Here is a 27,529-nt window from a genome sequence, read left to right as displayed (position 1 = left end):
CTTCTGACACGCTCAGGAGGTGGCTGTCCCAGCACCTCGACGGCCGCGTGACCTCAGTGAGCTTCTCTCCTCCTGGACTTCTTGGCCCAGCACCCTGTTCACTGTGCACGTGCCCCAGGCTCTGCTGGAGCCTCGCTCTCCCTATGAGGTCAACCTGTCCCAACTGGGCCGCCTTCTTGGAATTCAGCCCAAATCAAGACGCTGGGGGATTTCCCGCCACGTTTCCAAGGACCTTTCCCCACAGACAGCGGCCATGGAGGATGGACGTTCCGGCCAGTTCCCTGCCACGGACCCCAGCTGGCAACTGTTTGTTCCCTTCCTGCCGCGCCCCGCCCCCCACCCAAGAACACAGCCGGGAACGACGCCCTGGTCTGAGAGTGGGGGTCGAGTCTGGAAGGAGATGAAACGGGCTTCCAAATCTAAAACTACCTTTATTTGTGGTTGGCTCAACATAAGACGCCATCATCAATCAGCAGAATTATAAAACTGTACAGGAGGTACAAAAATAGGCCATTTAACTTATATAATTACCCTCACATCATCAAGCTTTAAAAATACACATAAAAATTGTACAATCTGGCAGTTTATAAAATATAAAGCTAAAAAGGAGGATTCTGGGCTCCACAAAGAGGGTTGTGTCATACAACGAACACATTTAACAATGAACCAGACACGCAACAGACACAATGGCACAGAAATCTTTTTTAAAAAAATCACTTAAAAATTAACATTTTTACCACGACCAAATTATTCACCCTTTACTAACAAAACTACCGTAAGGAGTCCGCCCTGTGGAAGGGCACAGTATAACTTTTCCTTTTCCAGTTTAACAATGGTCAGGGGTGTTGTCCAGAACAAATCTTCTGTGCTTCAAAGCAAGTGCAATTGTAACTGCATATACTTCAGAGTAAAAATTAAATAAATATAAATAGGTTAAATAAATAGGGCATTGCAAAAAGAACACTACATAAGGTTTGCATCTGAAAATGCTGCAGAGTTGACTGGTAATGCTAGGTAAGGGGGGACACCCGTCACAGCTTTTGGGACACTTGGAAAGGAACACTGCACCCACCAGACACACGAAGAGCACGGGGTTGGGGGGGGCTCTGGCCGGAACTGTCAGTTAAGGCCACTCCAGTGGGGGCTCCCTGCAGATGGTTCTTTGTGGGTTTCCAATGAATACAGAAAAGATTTCAATGCTGCTACAAAAGTCAGAACCAGAGTCACTCGTGGGAAGTCACTGTTTCATAAAGAAAGGACAGAGGAGTAGACACTTTGGTTTAAGAGATAATGGTCCGACCCTGGGAGGCAGAAATTTGGCTCATCTGTACGGGACCCCCAGTGCCTTCCTTCCAGGGAGGGCCCACTCGAGGTCACACTCCTCCACACGACAACTCCAGGGCGGTGACGGAGTGGCCCGGCAAGAGAAACGCTGAGAGGTAGGAAGAAAAGGGATTTCAGAAACTAAATGAGCAGAGAGAAAGCGAATTTAAAGGGGCTCTTTAGAGGGGTGCCAGGCTTTCTCTTCCAGCTCTCCCCGGCACCGGCAGTGGCGGGACCGGCCCACCTTCTGCGAGGACCTCGGTCAAGGCCGCGGCCCCGTGGACAGAGCTGGGGGAGGGGAACAGGCGTGGGAAACCCAAAGCAGGCCAGAGTCCGACTTCTGAGAAGAGAGTGGCCAGGCGGAGAAAGCCCGGCCACCCCAAAGCCCCCCACACCTGTGAGAGGACAGATCAGGAGCCAACGCATCTTGACTGCAGTGGGAAAATTGCAGAGATAAATGAGTCACATCCACACATAACCTTACTGAAAGGATTGGCGTTAATGCTGATAAGAACCTTTCTGGGTGGGAAGAAAACACTTTGCTGGACCCACTACACCTGTGGATCTTCCGACATGACGCACGCAACGGGTCAAGGTGGCATCCCACCAGGAGGAGCCTGGGACGACGATGGCAGAGATCAGGGGCGGGGAGGGCACGTCTGCACCCGGGGTTTCTGCCTCGGACACTAGACGGGTCAGTGGTTGGTCACGTACCACCAGTCGATCCCCAAAAGCGCTGATGCTCTGACACCTGGTGATGTGTGGAGGTCTTTGTAGAAGTTGAAAAGACTCAAGAAGCAACACGAGAAATTCTGGCAGGTGTGCCAAAGACTGATTCAATGCAAGGTCCAACACAAGGCCTGAATGAATTATAGTGCCCTTGGGGTTCCTAACAGATGCGACCAAACTTGGTCACGAAAATAAAGAATGTGTACTTCTGAAAAGTTCAACAGCCTTCTGGGAAGCATATTAAAGGTCAAATAGCTCAGCTGCACAACAGGAAACCTGATTCTGGAGACCGGAACAGGACATCCCAGAGGGTGCCCAAGGTGTTTCCAAGACAAGAGTCCCTGAGAGACCTCTTCAGACCCCCTGAAGGACTGCTGAGTGACTGGGTCTTCACGGTGATGGAGAAAAGGTGGACAGAGGCGACCTGACTCGCCCTGGTGGGTCCTGGGACTCGGGCAGCTTTACGACTGAAGAGGTGCACGCCCCGGACGCCTGCCACTCCCCAGCCCGGGACTTCCGGACGGAACTGGCACTTGCTCCTTGTTGCCTCTCCCTGCAGGCTCTTCCGGCAGCAGGGGTTTGCCTGTCTTGTCCGCCTCTGGGCCCCTAGGCCTCAGTATCCGCCTGGCCCACGTGGGAAGTGCTCAGGTACAACACATTGAATACGTGAGTTTGAGAAAGTTGGGTGGTTAGAAACGGACACGGTGAGCAGAAAATGCATTTTTTAAAATAGTTTTCCTGCTGGCAAGTCGGACCAAAACAGAGGGATGACAAGTACTGGGCAGCTCGCAACGACCTGGCTGCTCTATGAAGGAGGCAGCGATGCAGCAGCAGAAGCCCTTCCAGCACGGAAAGCTGACCGTCCCACGAAGTCCCTCACGGCCACCTTCCTGCCCCGTCACTCGAGCTGTCCCCACTCAGGCCCGGTGGCAAAGTGGCCTGCAGCGTGGAGCTGACACAGGCCAATCACAGGGGGGAGACAAAACCCATCTGGCTTTCCCTGAAAAAGGGATGGTGTGGCACAGGGCACCCTGAGGCCCCCCGAGGATGCCGGGGTTCCCGGGTCTCAGTGAGGTAGCCAAGGAGGCTGAAGGACATGGGATACTATTAAGTTAAGAGAAACAGTGACTTCAGACGTTATGAGAGGAAGGGAACTGAATTCCACAAAGGCAGAATGAGAGCCTTCGAGGAGTGGCCTCCACACACGTGCACCCCCAGCAGACACCTCACAACGAGAAACAGCGACTCCCCTGCGGCCAGCCAAACCTGGCGGCAACACCGAGCTCCCCAGGCCCGGACCGCGGCGGACCGCGTGCCCGGCTGGAGAACGCACACAGAACACGTCCCCTGACGTGGTGCCCCGACTGCACACAACCTCGACGGCTCTCGGCAGAGAAAAGATAAGAATTCCTGACTAAACTAAAATTAAAAATTATATTAAATTTAGGAGGAAAAAAAATAACATGGTATTGACATAATTTAGGGACTATTGCTTTGAAGCTGTTTAATGCATGTGTCTAGAGTTGCTATGACACTTTACTCCTCATCAGCATTAGAGAATGCCCTGACTACGAACGAACACTCTTTCTGGTGGGGGGACGGGGGCTTCGGGTACCTCACACAATAGATGTATTGCATTTTTTCTTCATGAGTAAGCCTCAAGTTCAGTTCTGTTTGCTTGTGCTAATGTAGCATTCTACAGTATGATCAAAATATAAAGTTATTAAAATCTGCCAAGAAAAACATAAAATCCCGCCCACGAAGTGCGTGGAGACCCTGGCCGTGGCTCCTACCCCCTTGGCCTATCCTGCCGGCTCCAGGGACAGAGAAGCATCGCCACCTGCCCTCTGGCCCCGGGCTCTCCCAGGGTGGCCAGGCGACCCGTGAGGCCCATGCGCCGCTCCGGTCCGAAGGCCCATCTCTGCCCGGGTTCCTTGATGGCCTGGGAATTATCACTTCTTGCCCCCAAATGCCCTTGAACTCCCTAAATGGTCCAGGCACAAAGCTACCGAAAAGCCGCCGTCAGGCCACTGGCACACCGGGCTGCAGCTGCCTCAGAACAGAGCCTCTTCCTCACTCCCGAGACCTGCGGACACGGCCTCGCCTCCCAGCGTGCGGTGCTGGCCGTCCCAACACCACCCCCGAGGAAACACCGGTTAGAGTGTGACCCGGGCTATCTGGGCGCCCTTGTGTCCGCGGCGATCAGTGATCTCCAGTCCCCAGGGATGACGCCCCTGCGCGTCCTCCTCCTCCTCCTCTGTGGTGCCGCTCACCCCTCGAGCCCTGTTTCCAGCAGAGGCTGCACTGGTGGGGGGGCCCCAGAGCGCTGGTCGAGGACAGAGATGTTCCAGGTCACAGCACGCAGGCAGAGCTTGGGGTTTCTTCCTCTCTCTTCCTTAAAGGCCCACAGGCTGACATCACACCGGAAGTTTAGAAAGAAACGAAGTCTGAAGCAAGTTTGTCCAGGAGGCGGTGGAGGGCGCTCCTGCTGCCGCCTCTGGGACAGGCCCTGATGGGAAAGCTTTCGCAGCCGCCCTCTCCCCAGCTTCCTGCAGGTTGGGGGGGCCGCCTCTCCACCTTCCTGGGGTCAGCACCCTCCTCTGCTGGCTGCAGAGCAGGCAGCTCAAGGCACTGGGCTTGGGAGGCATTGGTCTCCCTGCTGAGTGGGGTCAGGCCCTCAGTCACCGCGGGGCCCCCAGAGCAGGGGCCGCCCGGCTCAGAGGGCGTCTGGAGTCCTGGGGGGCTGAGGCTCCGGGGGCGGGGGCGGGGGCGGGGGCGGGTGGAAGTAGTAGGGCTGGAAGAGCCTCTCCTGGCCGCACAGCTCCATGGCGCGGTAGGTGTGGGAGAGCAGGTGGGGGAAGCGCGAGGTGAAGTAGCGCACGAAGTCGTCGGGCAGGGAGCCCAGCGTCTCCCGCACCTCCGCGGGGAGCTCCCGGTAGTGGTGCTTCTGCAAACGGGCGACACAGACACAGGCTGTCAGTCAGGCGCCCGCAAAATGCTGCCAAGAGACCCTTTACTCAAGGAAGACAGAACGTTAGTTGGTTCTCTGTAAAGAAAAGGGAAAAAGTCTAAGCGGCCCACAATCCATCCCGCTCTCCTTGCCGGCCTCCCCTCACTCGGGAGCCGGGCAAGGCCCCGTGAGCAGGGGCCGGTCAGGCCTCCAGAGGCGTTGGCACCTAGCGAGGCTCCTGGAAGCCTTGAGTGGAGTAAAGCCACCTGGAGCTGAACTGTCTGTCCCAATGGGTTTGGGGGCCTCGTCTGGTCCAAGGCCTTATCTGAAGGCTGCTCAGGGACAGCTCAGGCCAAGAGCACCCCAGATCCCTCCAGAGAACCAGTGGCAACCAGGCCTCGTGTGGGAAGGGGCCCGGAGGGTCCTGTTAAAGCGGGTTAGATGGCATCCGAGAGCCTGCTCCCCAAGGAGCTGCTCACCTCCACGCCCCTGAGGACAAAACCCGAGTGAGGGAAGAAGGTCTCCAGTCTGTCAGGTCTGGCTGCGGCCGCCCCGCCCCGCCCGTGTGAGGTCCGAGTCCCAGAACGGATGGGAGATGTGCGGAGCACGGGGAAGAGGAGGAGGACCTCCGCGCTGCAGGTCGCAGCCCTCACCTTATTTCTCATGGCTCGGAGGAGGTCTCTGACGGAGCCGCCTTTATAGCTTCTGAATTTACGCAGATCTAGGAAAAAAAAACCCCAAAACAAGAAATGCAATGCAACACGTTTTGTAAGAAAGTGACCCCTGGGGCTCCTGGGGGCTGGGAGGTCGCACTGCAGCAACCGGACTCCACGTTCCTCGGGGAAGGGAGCGCCCCAGCTCCGGGCTGCAGCCCGGCCAGGAGTGACCGCCGTGAGCACGCGGGCACCACCCCCGCCCCACCTCTGTCCGAGGCAGAAATAAAGCGCACACGGTGTCGCGCTCTGCCTGGTACCCAGACCACAGACCACACCCGGGGAAAGCCTCACCTGGAGCCCAAACGGCCTGGGGCCGCCATTTACACACGTGCTTCTTGGAAACGGCTGCAGCTTTTGAGACATTTGTGCCAGGGTTTACCGCCCCGCCCCCCCCAGGGGCTTCCGGTAGTCACCTGTCTGCAGGGGGACGGTGATGTTCTCCCGCCAGTCCATCTTCACCACAGCTTTCCCGCCTCTCTCCAGCTGCTTCACGATCGGGCCGTCCAGGGACTCCTTTTCTATCCGGTCACTCACGTCCTGGGGGCGGGGAACAAGGGCCGCGGGTGACGGGGGTGCAGAGAGAGGCTGAGCGCCGGCGGGCCGGCTCCAGGCAGAGCGGCCACTGCTCCATGCGTCTCAAGCCCGGGCTGAAGCCGCCTCAGAGCTGGGCAGCGCGATTCCTGCCCCCCCTCCCCCACCCAGTGCTGTTCACCCTTCCCCTGGGAGCGGCCGTGTCTGTGGCTCACTGGGGAGAGGCCCACACAGACCGTGCCCACGGCAGGGAGAGGACACGGACGCAGGCCTGGCCACAGACCCGGAGCACCTCACCTGCTTTCACACCAGGAAGACTGGGGCACATACCACCTTTCCCCAGGGCCAGCTGGCAAAACCTTAAAAGAGGCCTTAAAAGAGCCAGCCGCCAGAGGAGTTCACATTCACTGAGCCTATCACTTACCCTCTCAAGAGGCTATCTTAAGATCTGGGCGACAACTGAGTACAAGATGATAGAAAAAAAATCCGAGGTAAGGAAATGTTTAAATTTATGAAACTTGAATGAAATGATGACACCTGAGATTTGCTTCAGAATAGTCTGGGGCGGGGAGGGGTGAAAGGAGGGCAGAGGGAGAGTTAGTGACCGTTGAAACTGGCTGGCGGCCAACTGGGAGCCCATCGTCACATTCCCCCTACTCTTCAGTGCATTTGAAAGTTCTGATAATAAAAAGGTTGAAAATTGTGGCATGCCCATATGATATAATCTAATGGGCATTAAAATTTTAGAACTTTAACATGGAAAAACAATTATGATATACGGTAAAAAAAAAAAAAGCAAGATACAAAACTGTATCTACAGTTTGACCCTAATGACACTTGTATTTTATGAGGAAAACGTATTAAAACATCAGGCCTGGTTACCTCTCAGCTATGGGATCATGGGCTGTTTGTTTTATTCTTTGTCCTTGCTATCTTTCCAGAACCTGGAGAACATTAAGTGGAGAGTGCAGACAGAGAAACAAGCATCTCCACCTGGAAGAACTGGAGCTGCTTCTCCAGGCTCCAGAAGAACGGGTGTTTCAGCACGTGCTTGGCCGACGGGCGCTTCTGAGGATCCATCGCGATCATCTTCTCTATTAACTCCCGGGCAATGACATCTTCTGCAGCGGAGGACAACAAACGTGCCGCGCGTCATCACTGGCCCGACGCCAGATGACCTGCCCTGACTGTAACCGTCTGCGCGGCCTTGAAGTCGAGATGCCACTGACAGGAACCCATCCCAGTAACATAATTAGGAGCTTGCCCACAACCTCTGGCTAAAAGGAGAGTCCTCACCACACGGTGTGTGAAAAGGCCTGAAATACCCACTATCAGAGGCGCAGGTGGCAGCCGCATCCTGAACTGTGGGCCATTACAATGACGCCCTGGCTGAGCGGACCGGCACAGAGATGTTCAAGGTGAAGTTAAAGAACGAGCATATTGCAAAACAGGAGGTACCATTTAACCCCACTTAAAATAAGAAGATGCATACATGTCCAGAATAATGTATGCAAAGGTGCAACAGCAATCATTCATCACTGTGTAATGGGATTACAGACCTTAAGCTAATCTTTCTATGGGGAACAAGGAAAGTTAATCCATACACAAAATGGTAAGTTAGTTTTAATTATATAAAGTTAAAAAAAAATTTTAAACTGGAATGCCACAGGCCAATTATAACACAGAGAACCCTGCAGCGAGGAGGAAGGACTTGTGGCACCCGTGCGCGGACAGCGAGGACCGAGCTGGCCGGTCCCAGCCCCGCCTGCCCCCGCGGACCACTGGTGCAGACGGGAGACGCCCCGTTCACGAAGCACGGACTATGCGTCTTCCTGAGTGCGGCGCAGGAAGGACCTCAGATCGTTTAGCCTTCCCAAGTCACAGCTGGAAAACAGAGGTTCCCAAAGGCAGTCTTACCTGTCACACAGGTAATTAACTGGGTGACCTAAAGGAAACTCAGAGCTTCCTGGCTTTAGAAGGAGTCCCTCCCAGCCACAGGTGGGCAGCTGGAGAGAAGGATCTCTGGGAACACGGAGCAGGCAGCGGCCCAGCCTCCGGGGCCACGGGGGCAGCTGAGGAGTGGCTCCCGCCCCTCCCGCCCGCTCACCGTGCTTCTCGGGCTGTAAGCAGTCGAGGCTGTAGGCGCCCAGGAGGATGTTGGCCTGCCGCTGCAGGGACTTGCCAAAAGGGTGGCTGCCCTCAGAGATCACGTAGTAAAAGACACAGCCCGCAGAGAAGATGTCCACGGTGTAGGTCTGCAAAGAAGCGTGGGGTGTGAGAGGCCTTCTGGGCAGCCCCCCTCCCACTCGGCAGCAGAGAGGAGTGTGGCCGCTACTTCCTCCACGCTGAAGGTGCCGGGGTAGAAGAGGCTAGCGTCTGGGAGTTGCTCGGAGCAGTGCCGGGCACCCTGCAGGTGCCGCGTGGGTGCTGGTGTTCACCTTGGAGAACGTGGGCTCTGGAGCCCACGGCGGGGGACGCTGGCTCTGCCGCCACCTGCCCGCTGGGAGTCCCTTGGCCACTCTGTGCCTCGGGGTCCTCCAATGCAACACGAGGGAAAGAACAATGCGATGCTCCTCGTGGGGTGGGTGTGAAGACTAAGCACATGAACATGTGAAAGTTTACGAAAACCAGCGTGTGGCCAATAGGGAGCTCTCTCCTAGCCGTTCGCTATTCCTCACCCAGCCAGCAGCTAACTCCTGGGAGACAGGGGTTTTGGTGCATTTGCTTCCCTGGTGTACCCCCAGTGCCTAAACTAGTGCCTGTTTACGACAGGTCTTAAAAACTTTGTTAATAAATGAACAAAACACTTGCTGGGTCAGAAATAGCCCCAGAAAGAAATTATGTGACCAGTTCCCAGCGAGGACACTCTGATGTTGTCTTACAGCTCCCACTCATCCCACAGCACCGCTGTCTGCGCAGGAGCTTCTCTTCAGGGAAACGCGCACGCGTGACTTCTAGCTCACACTACTCGGAAGTAACACTGGGCGGCTCCCGAGCAGCCTCCGCCACTTAGATTCTCCAGCAGACTCGTGAGGATCCAGTGGGAGAAAGCCAGGAGCTCGTCACCTTCCACGCTGGAGAAAACACTCCTATAACAACACTCGACTGTCACTTGCCCTCTAAACAGCCCCACGAGGGGAGCAGCAAATGTCACCACCCCCAGATAAAGACAGAACAGAAAAGCTCAATGCCAAGCCCGGGGTGGGACAGTGACAACCAGGACACGACTCAGGTGTGCTGATTCCCAACCCCAGCCATCTTTCTTCTGTTTCATCAGAACTTTCCTCACGTGGGTCACAGATTTGGGACAGGAGGAGCAAGTCCATTACAGCTGCAGTTCTCACCGTCCACTTGTCCCACTAACGGTATCATTGAAGCTCCCCATTTCCCACAGCCCCGGCTGCCTGAGGTCCCTGCACACTCGACACGCACGCTGGGGACTCCCACCCTAGGTGCTCGGGCCCCTCTGCGCCCACCAGCTCATCTCTACGCTCAGTCACGTTCTTCGCCGAACTTACTATTGCCACTTGTTCTTACAATGTAAAGATTCCATAAGCTGTTAAAATACAACTGCCACCCAGTTTGAGGTGAGTTGAATCTCTGCCAGGATGCAATAAAAGAGAGCGGCTACAAAACCCCGCGAGTTAGAGGTGGGAGACTTGACTCCACGGGACTGGGATGTAAATAGTTAAAAACCAGGATTCTACTCCTCAGAAGCGTCTGAAATGTCTCAGGCATTTTTGCACCTTCTGGAGTCTCGGCCTAGAAGGCGCAGGAGTGGCACACGAGTGTGCTTTACACAAGAGGGGAAATGGACAGCTCCATTCAGCTGGACCCAATTTTGAAGAAAAAGACCTTGACCTACATCAAAGATTTCTATTACTTAACGAATCACATTACTTGCTTTAAGTTAAAATGTTTGAAGTGTGATGTGTTTTCTTACTACTCGTCATTGTAACTAACTTCTCATGAACTGGCCAGCTGCTGGTCCCTAGCGAACGGGGTGAGAGGGCTCTGCGGAATCAGGTCTGTCTGAGGCTGGCTGACCCCGTCCAGGTCTGGGTCAAGGACGTGTGGGGCGGGCTTGAAGGGCTCCCGCTGGCCCAGTCTGGGACAAGTGGAGTATCAAAAGGAGAAACAAAAGAAAAAAGAAAAGTGAAAAAGGACTATGATGGATTGTAACACTATTTTAAAAATCCATGAATCAACAGTGATTTTAAAAAAAGAAAACAGAGAGAAAGGGGATAAAAAACGAAGTTCTTTGCACAAAAAGGTCAGCTAATAAAGGCAGAAGAATTTCCCGAGTCGAGTGACTCGGGGAAGGCCTGCCGCTGGGTGCTGCGCCCCCCGGGGCGGACGGCTGCTGGGAAACAGGACACGCGCGCTCTGCCCAAACATCACCCTCACCTGACGCAGCACTCAGGGCAAAGAGGAAAACGTGCTCCACGTGGAAAGAAAAGTGGTCGTCCCCTGCGCCAGGTCAGCCGAGCTGGCGTCACTGCCCAGCATGCCACAATAGTGGTACAACCGGCCGCCTCGTGCCTCCTGGCGCTGGCTACTGTGACTGTTACCGCCAGAAACATTCCACTTTGATGGACTCAACTCCTTAGAGCTAACAAGGGCTCGCCTCCGCACAGGGCCACCGCCACGGACCAGGAGGCTGGGGGGCAGACATGGACCAGAGGTCACCCGATGCAGTGCAAGGCCCTCGCTGGACCTGCCCCACAAAAACCGGCTCCACGAGAGACGCCTGGGGACATGTGAACATGGCCTGAATGTTAGATATCAAATGTTAGTTGTCTTGGGGGCCACGTGCTGAGGTACTTGAGGGTGAAGGACTGGATGCCTTCCTCTTATATGCGAGTGGTTCAGCAGCAGACAAACAGCAGGAATTGCTTGGTGAGGAATATCACCAAGTGGTGAATCCAGGCAGAGGTGCAGAGCTACTCACTGACACAGTCTTTCAATTTTCTGTATGTCTAAAAGTTCTCGAGATAAAACGTTGGGAAAACAAAAACCAAATAAAAAGGAACAGAAACAGGAAGTTGGTCCACCTTGTGCAAACGGTGGGGGAAGTAACTGGAAAAGGAGGACAGCAAACAGACACTTGCCCACCTTTGCCCCTTTCGTTCCCCTGCTCAGGAGACAATATGGAGAGGCCAGCGCCACGCCCTCTGCTCAACCAGTGTCACCCTGGCTCTGTGTGCTCCGGCCCCAGATCTGGAAGTTCGAGGCCCTGACTCCTGAAGGTACGAGAGGCTGTGGTGTCAAAGGACTGAGCTCACTACTCACGGGGTTCTCCTTGCAGTCTTCACTCAGCATCTCCGGCGCGATCCAGCCTTCTGTGCCGGGCACCCCCGAACGGCGGCTGAAACTGTGCCTGCCCACGGCCAGCTTCTTGCAGAGGCCAAAGTCGGAGATCATGGCCTTGATCTTGCCGTGTGCATTGGGCATGGAGAGGAGGATGTTGTGGGGCTTCAGGTCTCTGTGGACTAACGCAGAACTCCGGGTTAGTCCAACGGTAACCATGAGCGGCCCCCGGTCCCCTTCTGCGGTGGCAGCGTGCCCTCCTCAGCCCGCCAACACGCCTGCCGCCGCTGAAGGTTTCTGGCCGTGTGAGAGTCCGCCTCGGATTCTGGGCAAGTCGGTCGCCCCACCCAGGCTGACGTCTAGCAGAGGGACGCCTCTCACCAATGTTGAGTGAGTGCAGATGGGCCAGCCCCGAAGTGGTCTGCTGCAGCAAGGTGATGGGCTCCAGGCCGAGGTGGGCGAAGTCCTTCTGCTCCACGTACTGCAAGAGACACAGGGGCACGGTCAAGGTGCACGGGCCTTGACCTCGGGACTCAGGACCAGTGGCCTCGGCACTCGGCCCCTCAGGGCAGTGTGTGTGTGTGTGTGTGTGTGTGTATCTCTTGCTATTTTAAAAAATGATTCAATTTTATTTAGAAGAATCATGCCTCTAGCTCTTCGGTATTGAGTCAGCTTATATTCTTTGATCATATTTTAAGAAATAAATGGGAAGCTTTACTGATGACATTCTCTGTCCAAATCCTTATTTTTCAGCAGACTTTCTCCTGAAGCCACAGGCTAATTTAAACAAACAAACAGGCTCCACCCTACTAGTCTACAATGAGAAAGATGAGAGGTCAAAAAAGTCAAGGGCAGTGCCTCCTACAGGTAGGCCTAGGAGTGAATGATACTGAAATAGTCTCATGGTGAGCTGGAAACTGAGCAAAAGGAGTTCCCTGGATGAACCTAATGATTCAAATCATGATGAAGCATCCTCCAAGCCCACAGCAGCCCTGGGAGGAAGGACTGGCCAGTTACTCTGGAGGCCGAGAGAGAGAGAGAGAGAGAGAGAGAGATGATAACCACAGCCAAAGACTGCCCCAGGCAGGCTAAGAGGGTGACCCAGTTTGATGAAAACACTCTACATTTTGACTGTGGTTAAACGGGTATGCAACTTTGTCAACATGTGTCAAACTGTACGTTTAAGGTGAGTACGCTGTATTATGAGCTCAATAAAGTTAATGAAAGAAATTTAAAAAACAAGTTGGCCGTTCCTGAGACCACGCCCCGGCTGCCGGGAGAAGGGAGGCTGCAGTGGGGACGCAGAGCTGCTGGGGGCCCGCGCGCCCACCTCCTGCAGCGTGGCCGCACACAGCTCGATGGCGATGTACTGGAACTGCCGGTCCCTCTCGGTGCAGAAGTACCGGATCACGTTCGGGTGCTCGTCCGACTCCCGCAGTAGCTGGACCTCGCGGTCGGCGAAACTGAAGCACTCGGGGAGGATCCTCTTGACGGCCACGTCGCGGTTGTCGAACATGCCCCTGCGTGACAAGGAGCCGGGCTGGGTTGGGAGGTGCGGGGGTGGGGTGGGGGGGGACCTATGGAAACGACGGGAGACCCGTGGACCCACAGCGCCGCTCTTCCTGTGACTCAGCAGCCACTCAGCAGCCTCAGGGCCCAGGAGGCCCCAGCCAACCAGCAGGCAGGGGCTGGAGGCGGACCTCTTCCGTCTGAGTCACAGCTGTGCCCCTGCGGTGCCCCTGGAGCCCAGCACACCACCTCAGGCCGACAGGCACTTGTACCTGCTGTGATGAAAGCTCAGCGCCCTCCAGCCCACTCACCGGTACACAATGGTGCCCTCGGCTCCGTGGCCCAGGACGTCCTTGGGGTAGAAGGAGATTTTTCCCACCATCACCATGCTGGCTTCCTCGTCTGGAACAAAACAGGACAAAGAAGGGGCTGTGTGAAACGAACATACCCAAACAACCTTGAGGTTCGAACGGCCACCAGCTTCCTGAGCTCACACTGAGACACGGCGTCTCAGAGGCTCTACGCCCCCGTCCCCTGGTAAGCAAAAGCTTCTGGGTCCACTCCCCATTGGTGCCCAGGGCCACCTCCTCCCCCGTCCCTTGCCCCCGATCCTGCCTTCACGTTGCTATGGGAATAAATGTTACACCTTCCAAAAGACGGGGGTTCTCTACAGATCCATCTCAGAGATTTGCACCTGAAACTCAGGTAGCAATGGTAGACGTGTGAAAGGAAGAGACCAGCCACAAAGTCTCCAGCTTGAGACTCGGGACACTGAGGTCCCTTGTCCTGACAACTGGCCTGCCCCACCTCCCAGGGGAAAGAGGCCCATGGCTGGCCTGGGGAACGGTCTCAAACTGGACGGCCGGTGCACCTCTGGTCAGCAGTGACTCCGGCCCTCGTGGGGCAAGAAGGAAGGAGGGCTCTCTGAGGGGAAGAGGCCACACGATGGGACGGAACCCCGGTCCCCAGAGTGGGAGGGCACCGGGGGGAACATGCTGACCCCTTGGGAACAATGGCACTTCTTTCACCCCACGGACTCTCCCGGGAAGGTTACAGTGCTGTGTCCCTCAGGTGATATTCAGATGAAAGAGCAAAGAGCACCAAACAGCAACTCGCTTTACCCTCGTCATCCTGCTCCAGAAAGGGGCCGGTGCCAATCCTGGAGGCAGAGCTGCTGGAGTGGAGCGAGTGGTTGGAGGCTCTGGGGGACATGCTGGGGCTGCTGGTGCCCGAGCTCTCCGAGTACAGGCCGGACGAGTCCAGGGGCTCAGCGTCCTGAGCCACGTCTCCAGGTGCGTGGAAGGGCAGCTGCTGCTGGTGCAGGAGCTGGATTCTCTCCAGTTCCTTCTGGAACTGCTGGTGCTGGAGCTGCTGCTGCTGATGCATGCTCTGGGAAAAGAAACACACATCCAGACAAGTCAGTGCAGCTTGTTCTGGGGATGCCAGCGGGAAGCAAGTGCACTTCATATGACCCCACAGGGCTGGCGGGACACCAGTGGGAAGACCCAGGGGGTCTTCCTGCCAGTTAGACTTCCCAGGACAGCCCATTCTCCCCACTGGAGGGGCCTGCCAGGGGCCGAATGGCCACCAGGCAGGGGCAGCAGAGGGGGGACTTTTATGAGAGTCTAGAAGTTCTTGCAAACATGAAACCAAACAGGAGCATCAGTTGAAAACGTGGCAGATACAGGGAAGACCTGCTTGCTAACTCTGCCCATGCACTCAGCAAAGGGTAGTGCACAGCCATCCGCATCCAGTGGCAGAGAAAGCAGCTGGGGCTGAGCACCTGGTAGCCATCGGCCAACAGCCACAACGCCTGGATGTCACAGAGCGGGGTCGAGACGCAGGGGCCTGGCCCGGGTCCTGCTCCCCCCACTTCACCACGTTGCCTTCCCACACTCCCTCGCACCTCTCATTTATTCTGAAAGTTCACTCCGGCATAATCTGAAGCAGAGTAGTTGATGATAATTACTACCCAGGCTTGGAAAGGTGACTGAACGGACACGTGGTGTCCAACAACCCACCGGGGTTCTCTCCCTCTCCCTTAACCTCAGGCTGAAATCCTGGAAATGCCATCTACTAGCTGAGTAACCTTGGGAAAGTTATTTAACTTCCCAGAGCCTGGTTTCTTCATTTGTGGGTAGGGGATAAATAATAATGACCTCATAAAGCCACATAAGATTTAAAAAATAAAATAAAACAATGCAGGTGAACCCATTTAAACAAGTGAAAAGTGCCCCCAAAATAAAGGGTTTATAACATCAATTCCTATAAATGACTTCCTGAGTACTGTGATCTAAGGCGATGACGTTTCAGCTCTCGGAGCAACCCGCTGAAGAAGTATTCCTCTAGCACATTTCACCCCACACACAACCCACACAACCACGGGATTTTAGCTCAGGTACTTCCAATGAGAAAGTGGAAGGGGCTACCGGACCCCCTTCCCCCTCTAGCTGACATCTCTAACAGTCTGCTTTTAAGGGAAGAAAGCTAAACAGATGTTCAACTATTAGAACTATTTTTTTAAAAAAGAGAATATAGTTAACTATTCAAAAGGAACTGCAAAGCAAGGTTTACAAATTAGTCTGTACAGTCAAACTACAAGATGTAGGTACAAAACCATCCTTTCTTGAGGATTAGCAAGTATTAACTTTTAAACGTGAAAAGAAATGCACTTGCTTGCTTGCTGCTTTGGTCCAGACCTCACTGACAACAGGTCTGATGGGCAAAGAAGTCTGGAAACACGTGGGAGGGTTAGGGGGAGGGTGCTGAGCTTTACCAGGGGGTAGGTGATGATGAAGGCCACCCAGCCGATGAGCAGGACGGTGCTCAGGATGATGGTGGCTATGTCCTTGAGCACGGAGTCCACGGGGGCCTCGGGCTTGGCAGGGGCGTGAGCGAACTTCTCCTCCACGTCCTGGGAAACGGTGGTGGGCGCGTTCTCTGGATTCTGATCAACCAGGTGGATGACCTTTTTACAGGAGAGAGTGGTTACATCACTGTGACGTTTCTAGCAAGACATAAATGAGCAAGTCAAGAGAAGCACTAACTATTCGCAAGGAGCGCCTGGACTGTGAAGTGTGCTGGACTTCTGGAAGCCCACCCAAAGAGCGCAAGGCCGGACACTCACTGCCTTCCCCTAAGTGATTGCCTTGCGATGAATTATTGCTGTGACATTACCTTTACTCAAAAACAGTTTTTACAGCAATACATTTGAAAGTGCCTTCAGATCCTATATTCTTTCAAAAACCCTCACTGAAGACAAAAACGCCCTCCCCTTTGATGGCAGATTTAATAGTTGGAAAAACTCTGAAGTCATCTATGACAAAGTCTGGTGAAAAGACTGGTAGTCCATTTGGAAATGCCATTCCCCACAAACGAGGAAAACCGCATGCACACATGTGGCTGGAAAGTCAAAAAGCAGCTTTCTTATGTTGCTTGAAACGCTCCATTCAAAACTCCAAAACCAAAATAATTTATTCCAGCAGTCCACTGGTTTTCAGGTTTTGAAAAGCATCAGAACCCTTTGTTAAGTGAAATTTTATTTAGAAGCCCCCAATTAAATTGGATAAAAGTAGGGCTTCTGTCCAAGACCCCAAGAATCAGGACCTCGAGAACAGTCTAGAAAAATGCGCTGACCGGATGACAGTCACCTGCTGCTCCAGGTGCGTGTGGCTGTTTGCCAGAGGAAGTGAACACATGGCCCTCGGCGGGCGCAGGGCCTGGCCTCCCCCACTCGCACCCCTCTGGCCACCCCAGACTTCTGCCCACAGCGTCCCTCGCCCCCTGCCCCAGCTGTCTCCCTCCTGCCACATGTAGGGTGTGTGGCGCGGCCGGTGCGTAGCAGGCAGCCAAGGAGTGTTTGCTGAGCACGTGACCACAGACAGCACTCATCTGGTTATGTCTTATTACCACAAAAATGCACCTCAGAGTATTTTAATGGACTTTTAGAAAACTACCTTTAAGATTGGATGATTAAATATGAAAAATGCCAACTGGGGCTATTTCTGGGTGCCAGATTAAGGGTGATGTCTGATTTTCTTTTCTATACTTTTATTTTCTAAGTGTAAGTCACAAACATGTTTGATTTTTAGTAAGATCAAAATCAGATCAAGATTTTACGGCATCAGTGCTACCCAAGATCCCTGTCCGAGACCCCACGGTGTCCTCCCGACCGGCTGCCTCCCGAGATGAGGGACAGCGCAGAGTCGCTGGCCCGGAATCCTACCTGCGGACGTGACTTTCGTCTCCCTTCTGTCTGGATAAAATCTCAGTCTCTGAAGTGAATTGGGGGTGATCGTGGTCCCCAAATCAGCCAGCCACTCTCATCTTCCTCTGACCCTGACGGTAGCCCAGGCCCCTTCCCAGTCACTGGCCCCCATGACGGGGCTGCAGGAGCTGCCCGGTCCGAATGGCCCTGGACCCCCACCCCGCTGACCTGCTCCAACCCTGTCTGCAGACATGCTCTCCGGCCTTCTCCACCTGCTCTGCGCCCCAGAAAGCTGCCCCGTGTGTGCAGAGCAATGGTCTCCCTCTGGCGTGTAACCAGCTGCCCTCTGGTTTCTGACTAAGATGTCGCAGATGAGATGGAGGGAGGAGAAGGAGGCCACGTTCTGTGGGGCTGCTGAACACCCTCAGCTGAAGTTCTCGGCTCCTGGTGTGGGCACCCTTTCCACTCCCTCCCCTCCCACTTTGGGCCAAATTAGCAAGAGACCCCTGTGTGAGCAGTCCCTCTCTTACCCCCACCCCCCCCAAATCATCCTACCACGGGTGTCGGGGGACCCTGACTAGCACACGCTCTCTCCCAGGACTGCAGGAGGGCAGCGCAGGTCACGGCCTCACGGCAGCTTCCGCCTGGGCCCCGCGCTGCCCGTGCTGCCCGCGCTGCATTCTGCGGGTGCCCTGGGTCCTGCCAGGCCCTGCCTCCACCAGCCCGAGCGGCCACAGAACTTCGGGTCTCCTACTTCCTCTCTTGGTCTCCGCTCGGCCGCCAGGATTGTTCAGGTTTGGTAACACGGTTCTTGTGTAGCCGAGTGACTCTGTTTCCCACTGGTCCCCGCCTGGTAGCCTCAGGATCTGGTCAGGTCTGTCTCCGCAGCCCCACACCTGGACACGCCAGGGCTAGCCCCACCTCCAGGCCATGACCTCTGCTGTTCGCCCCCCTCCAGCGCCCTCTGCCTCCCTCCCACCATTCGGTCTACTGCCTGTCCTACGGCTTTTGCTAATCGCCATCTCCTTCCCCCCGCTGGTCCTTAACAATCTGGGGTTCACCATGGACTCCCCTGCCTTCCTCTTCCCGCTTGAGTAGACTGCGAGCTCTAAGGCGAGGCCAAGGCCTTCTCCCCGACACACAACATGACGAGCCGGAAACGGTTCTCCTCCCCACTCACTTCCTCAAAGCTCTTTTTCTCTGAGTCCGCAGGAATGACGTTTCCCCGGTGTTTGGGCAGGTTGTTGGGGAATCTCTCCAGCATCTTGGTGGACGCGGACAGTGGGGTTTCGTGGTGCCCTAGGAGAGGAAACAAGACTGTTCAGGAGGACGGCGTCCCCGGGGTGGGCGCACTCAACGCCAGGCGCAGGCGGCGGTCACTCCCCACCGAGGGTCCCCAGTGCAAACACCTCTCTCTGTTAGGGGAGAGGACGTGAGAGGCAGTGGCCAGAAAATTCTCATCAAGGCAGAAATTTTGCTACTTAATGGCACATACACAGTACCCTGAACCTCCTAGTGAGGAGCGAGAAGTCTTGTCGGGGGAGGAATCGGGATGCTGAGGATTTGTTCCAGAGCAGGACTTGTGTGCAGAATTCCCAGCTCGGGGTGTCCACTGCTGGCGTGTTATGCAGCTTTGTTACGAGTTCGAGTTATCCCCTCATCCCTTACCCTTGTTAGTGTCACTCCGTGAAGAGTGTCAGCTTCCCATCTGGGTTTTAAGTTGCTCAGGGGGAGCTCGCTCCCCGCCATCTAAATGTGAGCTTCCATCCCGGAAGCAGTGAGTGATTCATGCGAGCGAGACAGGACTCCTTTACCAGAAGGACGGGGGTCACAGTTCTCTCAGCATTCATTCACGGTTCTCCACACACTACTTCATGACTGCCTAGCATTCGCTACATATTTATTGAGCACCTGCTGTGTGCAAATGACCAAAAGAGAGACATGGATGAATAAAATAAGAAACTGGGATTTGACATGGCTCGATAATCTGTTTAGCTTGAAAGTTAAATGACTCCATGAGCCACCCAAAAGAGTTAGTCCATCTCCGTCACTGGGCTGTGGGCACCCTCACATGCATTCCTGTCTGTTCTGTCCCTGAGGTCAGATCTCACTGCGGTCTTCCTGCTGTCCTCCCAAAGCCATCAAAGGGTTAGCACAGACTGCCAAGATACAAACAAACAAGAGCTAGCCTGAGCTACATACATTTCTTGATCGGGAAAAACCCTCTTTAGTTCCCTATCTTAGGTCAGTTCTCCATGACAACACAGCACTGGTCTCTAAGGGAAGCCTAATTCTGTTCTGAACCACCACCAGTTTGGTCTCGTTGACCAAAGAACTCTGAGACATGCTTGGCTGGGGAGCTTCGGACCTCTGACTCAGACTCGCTGGTGGGGCCCAGGGACCTGAGCGTGAGTGTCTCCGGGGACCTCTGATGCTAACAGAAGACCTCCACTCCAACAGAAATCAAGTTGTGCCTTCCACAGGTCACCGTGGGCTGCCGTGTCCTGCCTGCCTCCACCCCCAGTGCCCCTCTGATCGGGCACCCACCGACAGACTGCCATGGAAGTGATCAGCCCAAATTCCTCTTCCCCTGGTAGTTCTTCTCATAAACAGTTCTTCTCATGAAGGCCCACAGCTGGGCCTTTAGTAACATCAGGCTTCACATTCTGAAGCAACTATGCTGCAGACATAATCATAAGGTCCTGAAATAGTTTTACGCCAACAGTCCCTGGGTTTAGTGATTTACCTATCGTCATCAATTATGTCCAGATTCAAGAGCAAAAGCACAGATCCTGCCCTGGACCTATGGAACTGGGATCCCCAGGGACCTCTAGTGCCTAACTGATAAAGCTCCCAGGTGAAACAGAGCACCCCAGGTTAAGGCCGCTGCCCTGGGGCAACCCACAGACTGTGTCACTCAAGCTGAGTGACTCATTTTATTTTCAAGGTCAATGTGATGTGAGGATATCCTTAATTTCTTCTATAAAAACACATCAAAGAACATATACAGTTCAACATGAGAGAGCATAGCCTTTGACCTGTGGCGCCAGTCTACACAAAGACTAGGAAGTAGTTTCGTGGCCTTACTTAAAAATGGCTAGGCTTTGGCCCTGGCTGGTGTGGCTCCGTGGATTGAGCACCTGTCTGTGAACCAAAAGATGTCTGGTTCGATTCCTACTCAGGGCACATGCCTGGGTTGTGGGCCAGGTCCCCAGCAGGGGGCGTGTGAGACGCAACCGATTGATGTCTCTCTCACACATTGATGTTTCTCTCCTTCTCGTTCTCCCTCCCTTTCCCTCTCTCTAAAAGTAAATACATAAAATCTTAAAAAAGAAATGGCTAGGCTTTGGAGTTCCTCAAAACAGCCTTCAGAACTACAGGATGCTTTCCTAATTACTCTATACTTTGTTGGGTTTCTCAGTTTTCTTAGTTGGGCAACTTCTTTTCCATTTTAAAAGGATATCACTTTGCAACTAAGCCAGGACAATTTATTTTCCATTTCTTGTCATCCGGTAGTTTTACACACACCTTTCCTTAGTGGCCAATAGTTTATTTCACTTCTTGACCATTAGCAGGCAGTCTCCGTCCCGCTTAATTGGCACATAACACTAAGTAGCCCTGTCATTTTTTTCCTTACTGTGGGCCCATTCACATGTTTTCCAAACTACTTCTGTTAAAAAAAAAAGTGGAATTATTTTGTCATCTCCTTTGTCCATTATTTGATTAAAAAAATAACAACTAGAAGAAAATGGCTGTAAGGACTCAGGGCGAACACAGGAGAACATGCTACCCGGGAATGATCAGGGCTCCAGTACACCCTCCCTCCCTCTCTGCCACGCCCAGCCCTGGCGCCAGGCAGATCCAAACCCCAAGGCCCCGCCTCTGCCCAGCTGCTGCACACCACCTTCCCCGCACCCAGCTCTGCCCTCTCCCTGCCCAGGGACCAGGGCATGGAGCGTAGCAAGAGGTAAAATGACGAGGAGAAACCTCAATAGCCCCTGTGCACTCTGGGACCCCCACTTCCCTCCTGCCCACCCCGCCCCCTGGGGCTGCATCCCCACCTCTCAGAACCTCTGGGGCTGGGAGGCAGCAGTGTTGGGGTGGGGGCACAGGACGAGCAAAACAGACTCAGGAAACCTCTGTCCTGCTGTGAGTAGTTGGGACACTTGCCAGAGACTCATCCCTCTCACCTCCGCCTTCATTGGTCGCACTCACTGCCTTTGGGTGTCATCTCACTTTCTTATCTCGCTGGCTGACAGGGCTCCCATTCCAACCCCAGGGACATTAGAGACAGCAGCAAAAGCAGAAGAGAAGGAAAGGCCCCCCCCACAACCCCCACCCCGCCACACACACACACACAGGATTTCTGCTGTGGTTCCCTGACCCTGGTCCAACCTCTGTCTCACTCTTCACCACCCTCCACTCCTACTGGTCTTCAACGCTCTCCTCCTCCTCCCCCCTCCCACACCGACACCAACTCCAAGTGAATTCTTCCACAGAAATCACTCCAGTCTCCTTAACTATAAATGGAAGTAACAAGGGACATCACTTCACACGGTAACGCAGAAAAACAAGGAAATGCATCCTGAAGGGCTCAGTGCCAATGCCCGGGACACAACCTACAGGCGCTGTGTCAGATAAATACACGGAGTCTACATCACAGTCCTGTGCCGTGGGACGGCATTTTGGTCATCGATGGACCGCACGCACGACGATGGTCCTACTGGAGTGTAACAGAGCTGAAGAATCTCTATCACCCAGCAACCCAGCAACACAGCGACACCACCATCATGTCCTAGCGCAACACAGGACGCAGAGTCTGCGGTGGCGCCGGGTCAACAAACCTACTGCACTGCCGGCCGTATAAGTGTGTAGCACGTACGATTACGTTCCGTACATAATACTTGATAATAGACGTCCATGTTACCGATTTATATATTTACCACACTGTGCTTTTTATTATCATCTTAGAGCACTCTCTTTGCACTCACAACAAAGACGTTTGCCATAGAGCGGGGTGCCCTGCTATGCCGGTAGCGTCTCGTGTTTACTGTGTCTCTTGTTGCTTCATGTTCTCTCGTGCTGGATTTAACCTCGTGTGTTTTGCGCAGTGACGTGCTGCGCAGGCTTGCGGCCTGGGAGCAACGGGCTGCACCACAGGGCCTGGTCGTGTGAGAGGCCGCAGCATCTGGGCGTGTGTGAGTGCACCCTGGGGGGTTTGCAAAATGACAAAATCGCTACTGATGCACTTCTCAGCCTGTGTCCCCATCGTTAAGCAACACACGACTGTACTCAGTAGCTGAGTTTTGGAACATTAGTTGACCTGAGCAACTGACCTGGCAACACAACTTCCTGTGTATTTATTTCCCTTGGGGGTAAAAACATTCAAGGTCTGAAAGACCAACTAGGACGTGAACTGAGCACAACGCAGTTAACCGTCACTGGCAAGGCCAGCTTTGCCCACCAGGAGGCAGCACGTGACCAGACGCAAAGAGGAAACCCACTCACCGATCAGAAGCCAGTAGTTCCTCAAGTAGTTGAGCTTGTTCTTTCCTTTGAGCCCAGGGTTAAACTTCAGGTCCGTGCTGGGTGTGATCACACACTCCCCTTTGTCCCCAATGGTGACACCGTCGGTCTGGGGACCTTCCAGCAAAGGAAGAGTGCTGCCTCGGGGCTGTGGAGACAGAACTGCAGTGAGGCCTTCGGGCAGCCCTTGCAGGTGAGCAGAACATCCCTGTGACTGTCCTAAGCACCCAAGGGACTGTCCTACTTCTAGGTGGGGCTGGTCCAGGACAGTCAGAGCAAGGCACAAAGGCTGCAAGACTAGGCAGGAGAGGCGCCTCACTCAAGACGTGACAATGCTGTGCTGAGGTCTTTAACATGGACTGCTTCTCAAATCCTTTTGTCTGAAAGAATACGCAGATTAAGGAAGTATGTGAGAGAGAGAGAGAGAGAGAGAGAGAGAGAGAGAGAGAGAGAGAGACAGTGTGTGTGTGTGTATTTCCAAGTGGCTACCATGAGAAGCAGGGTAAGGGAAGGGGAATGCCAGGGCATCTTCCAATCCACAGTCAGTGCACCTGACCAGGGGGCGGTGAGCTCCAGCCACGAGCCCACTGCTCACTCGGACACTGCTGACCTCAACTGATGCAGGTGCTGCCCTATTCACAGAAGTAGCTGACCAACTCGACTCACTGGGAAGACAAGAGATGCCAACCAAACAGCTCAAACGCTGTTAAGGACCAAATGAGGAGCCAAGATGATAAGGCTTCAGACGTCCAGAGATGGTGCATTAGAGGCATGCTGGCAAGAGCCAAGGAGGCCTGGAGAGGCCACAAAAGGATGAAAAGGATCTAGGTAGGGAAGAGGAAGGAGGCAGAGGGCTGGAAGCACGAGGCGCAGCCTGAAGGAAGGCTAAGGGAGATGAACAAGGAAGTTCTGAAATGAGCAAGAAGAGGCACTTGGTTGGACGCTAGCAGTGTGGTGGAAGGGCATCGTGGGACTGGATCCAGGAGGACTGGGAACACCAGCCTGGGCGGTTTACACTGGAACACAAAAGCAAATGGGTGTGGCCAGAGCTGATCTTTTCATGCAGCATTCCATGAAAGTAGAAGGAGGTGTGTGTAGGAATTGTTTTTGAGGATCTAAGATCTATGTCTTGCATTCTTAACCAACAACATGTTTATCTATGAGTCAAAGTCATTCTTTTGGAAAACGGAACAGGAGCAGTTAGGAGGCAGCATCTGTGAGCCTCCCTACCCCCGGCAGAGGACTTACCACAACGGCAACACCCTCGTGGACCATTGAGGGGGAGGCGTAGAGGCTAGTCGAGTATTTCCCAACATATAGGGTGGGCCTAGGAGAAAAACAGATGCATGCGTCTCACAGCCCTTTAAATTCTAGGCTTTTGGGAGAGAAGAATCACAGCCCCAAATACCAACCAGAAGAACACCCCGATAAGCTCCTAAGCACTCTGGGGTGTGAAGGGAAGAGTTCTGCCTTGACAGCAGAGAGAACTGGGCTGCAGGCCCCAGCTGTCATGCACAGCCTTGGTTTCCTCATTTGCACATGGCAGGGCTGCACTTGGCCATCCCCACCACGGGCTGCAGAAAGGCCCACGTGCAATGACCATGTGCGAGCGACCAAATGCTTGCAATCACTGCAAAGCCTCTAGGATGGCCCAGACCGGCACGTGCTGACAACTGTGCTGACAACTGAGCTGACACCTGAATCACCAGCACCCTGTCTCGTGATTCGTAAGAAGTCTAGAGAGTCTACAGGACCCCTGAGAAACAGCCAACTGCTCTCATCTGAATGCCTAAAGCCTAGGGCTGTACAAAAAATTCCAAACTGGGTGAGACTTCCAGTCCACAGCAGCATGGCCTGGTCCTGCCTGGGCCAGGAAGGGGGGGTGTGGTTTGGCCTTGTCTGTGGTGTCAGACCCTGTGGTTACTGCTGTCAGCAGCCAGTTGGAGGCTGGTCATCTACTCAATTCTGGAAACCTCTCTCCACACACACCGTGCATTTGAACGGTGGTGTGTAATTTAGAGAATGCATTCATGCATGTTCCCCTATTTGATCTTCTCCAACAGCACTCTAAAGCGGGAAACTGAGGCCCAGCAAGACTGCGCGACCTATGAATAGGTGGGAATGGAGAGCGCAAGCCCACTGAGTCTTAGATACACATGTCGTAACACCGGTTTCCTGATTTTTAAAAATGAATATAACTTACAGTGAAAATTTAGAAAATACACAAAGTTGAAAAATAAATGCATCTCTTATATTCCCACCTGAGACATATCCAAACTGTACTGTGAATACTGGCTATCTCTTTCCTATCCCCACCCATCGCTTTAATTTATTTAATATTCAAGAATTCTGAAGCATCTAAAGGAGTCCCTGGTTCTTACATTCTTGGGTTTCTGAATGGGCCAGTCTTGGCTCTTTACATTCCTCTTGACTTCAGGGACGTTTGCTGAGCCCTGGCCCCCCGTGTATGGTGTGCCGCGCTGCAGTAGGACCTGAGGGTCGGGGTCCAGCGGCCCTCTTCCACCCCGAGCTCCCTGACTCACGTCAGCTTGCTCTTGGCCTCCGTCTCCTTGGGGAAGGGGTACTTCCACTTGGTGATGCGCCCCACCTCCCCAGACATGAAGGTCAGGTAGCGCAGGGTCTCCACTGCCACGTTGACGTGCACCACCTTCCGCAGGCCCTCCCGCTGCCAGACGTAAAAGGCCACCACGGGGGACGCATAGTTCTGGATCCACAGGACGTCACCAGACTCGCTGTCCACAGTCACCACCAGCCCATCGCCATTGGACACGAAGTGGGACATCTCTGCACAGATCAGACAAAGCCATGTCGCATCTCACCCCATCTTGCAACCACATCCTCCAGTTTCCTGGCAAGTTGCAGTCACCCCGCTAGAGGCGACGAGACTTCTGGAGCGTTCTCAGACCTCCCCCGTTCCCAGTGACCTTGCTCAGGCTCACAACATTGACACACTGACAGCTGCCTGGGTGACAAACCTAAGACAGGATCACTCTCTGAAAGGCGATTTACTTGGTGATGCTCTTTACATTCCATTCGCCGAGTGAGAGAAGACAGTGAGGAGAAGGGAGCCCAGGGAGATGCATCTGACGGCAATGACGTCAAACCCATCGATGGAGCTCAAAGTCGGAGCTGACACATCCGACCACAGGGGGGGATTTCTGTCCGACTTCCAGATACCAGTGTTAAGTCGGAAAAATTGGTTTTTGGCTTCCATTTGAGTCGGGGGAATGTTTACTAGAGAAATAAGTTGAGGACGAGCCACATTTAGGCGGAGTTGTTAATGTCACAACTGGATGTTTAATTCGGCTTCCCCTGGGCGTCCGGCAGGCTCCTCCTGCGACACAGAGGGACTCGGCGCAGTGCATCCTCCCTCCTCCCAGGCGAGACTGGCCGCCATCGGACTTGGGCCTCCCTCCGCAGTCCTCACCGGGACCCTACCTGCAACACTGCCTGTCGAAGGGTTTACTGAAAGCCCATGGAAAGCCCAGAACCTGGGGCCCAAGGGTGTCTCAAAAGGCAATCCAGCCTTTCTTCTGGAGCGACCGTCCCCTCACAGATCCCAAGTGCCACCCGGCCCCGCGGGCCCCGCGCACTCACTGTAGTCCACGTCGTCCTCGGGCAGCGAGGCTGCGTAGTCGAAGTAGGTGGCGTTCCACCGGAGCTCTCGGCTCTTGGTGTCGTACATGGTGATGGTGTACTCTGGAGAACACACACAGCCTGTTACCCAGGGCGGGGGGGCACGGCACCTACTGCGGTGCTGAGCGTATCTAAATTACAACAGACAAATCCTCCCTAAACTGCCTGTGGAAAACGTCCAGTCCATCCACGTGGAAAGAGAAAAGGCCACGTGGAAAACTGAGGTCCCAGACACATGAGTGAACCCTTGTTGTGCCCTTGAACTCATGACTCGCAGAACCATGAGTGCTGTCACGGGGGTCGTTTACTACATAGCAATAGAGAGATGGTATCAGAAACTGGTGCCTAAAAGTGGGCAGGTGCCATGACAAACACCTAAAACCTGTGCTACCAACTGGGACCAGGCAGCAGACGGCGGCTGAAAGGTTGACGTGGAGACTGAAAGAGCAGCAAGAAACCACTACTGGAAGCTGGAAAGGGGTGGCCCAGGTTACGCAGCGGGGACACAACTGGTAAGACGACTGCTGGCGATGACTTAGGAAATACAAAGAAAGTATTGATGAACTAGTGGATCTGGCTAAAGAGATTTCCAGGCAGAAAGTGACAAGTGCTGAATGGTTTCTCTTAACTGCACATGATCAAATGCAGGATAGATAAGCCAAAGAAGAAATAACTCCATTTTCAGGCTAAATAGAGAGGATTCAGGACTGAGATTCCAGCTGAAAAGGATTCTCAGTGTAAAAAATGGCCCTAGACACGGCAGGTGAGCAAAACCACGTGCTGCCCTCGGGAAGCCGCTGGTGCAGCGGGGGAGGCAGGAAATCAGCATACACAATTTCGAAACACACAGTGACAAGTACTAAGAAGATGAGGGAGGAATTGGCAGGACAGGGAGAATAATGGGGGGAAAATGGGGACAACTGTAACTGAACAAGAAAAAAAATCTAAAAATAGAAGATAAAAAAAAACAAGGAGACGAGGCTGAAAAGAAAGGTGACAGAATACGGTGTGGTGGGAAGGGTGCTGCTGACACCTCTAAGGGCTGGTGACAGGCGGTGGGACGGCCACTGT

The 27,529-nt window shown here is 54.0% G+C and overlaps 1 protein-coding gene across 1 annotated transcript in view; it reads right to left on the bottom strand.

The window, feature by feature from the left end:
- Positions 1-411: 411 nt before the first annotated feature.
- ERN1 (endoplasmic reticulum to nucleus signaling 1) overlaps positions 412-27,529 on the bottom strand; it is a 76,234-nt gene continuing 49,116 nt past the window's right edge. Inside the window, exons 7-22 of the mRNA XM_045836331.1 lie at positions 26,420-26,521; positions 25,345-25,606; positions 24,050-24,128; positions 22,784-22,949; positions 18,456-18,574; positions 15,845-16,036; positions 14,190-14,457; positions 13,380-13,470; positions 12,890-13,079; positions 11,941-12,040; positions 11,542-11,741; positions 8,357-8,504; positions 7,243-7,370; positions 6,132-6,255; positions 5,656-5,723; positions 412-4,999 (exon numbers count right to left, since the gene is read on the bottom strand). Coding sequence (XP_045692287.1) covers positions 4,769-4,999; positions 5,656-5,723; positions 6,132-6,255; positions 7,243-7,370; positions 8,357-8,504; positions 11,542-11,741; positions 11,941-12,040; positions 12,890-13,079; positions 13,380-13,470; positions 14,190-14,457; positions 15,845-16,036; positions 18,456-18,574; positions 22,784-22,949; positions 24,050-24,128; positions 25,345-25,606; positions 26,420-26,521 — 2,468 coding nt within the window. The 3' untranslated portion in view covers positions 412-4,768. The remainder of the gene's footprint in view (positions 5,000-5,655; positions 5,724-6,131; positions 6,256-7,242; positions 7,371-8,356; positions 8,505-11,541; positions 11,742-11,940; positions 12,041-12,889; positions 13,080-13,379; positions 13,471-14,189; positions 14,458-15,844; positions 16,037-18,455; positions 18,575-22,783; positions 22,950-24,049; positions 24,129-25,344; positions 25,607-26,419; positions 26,522-27,529) is intronic.

This window comes from Phyllostomus hastatus, unplaced genomic scaffold (assembly GCF_019186645.2).
Source record: "Phyllostomus hastatus isolate PE091 unplaced genomic scaffold, TTU_PhHast_1.1 phas_contig_210, whole genome shotgun sequence".
NCBI classification, from domain to species: domain Eukaryota; kingdom Metazoa; phylum Chordata; class Mammalia; order Chiroptera; family Phyllostomidae; genus Phyllostomus; species Phyllostomus hastatus.
This window is presented reverse-complemented; position numbering and strand designations above follow the sequence as displayed.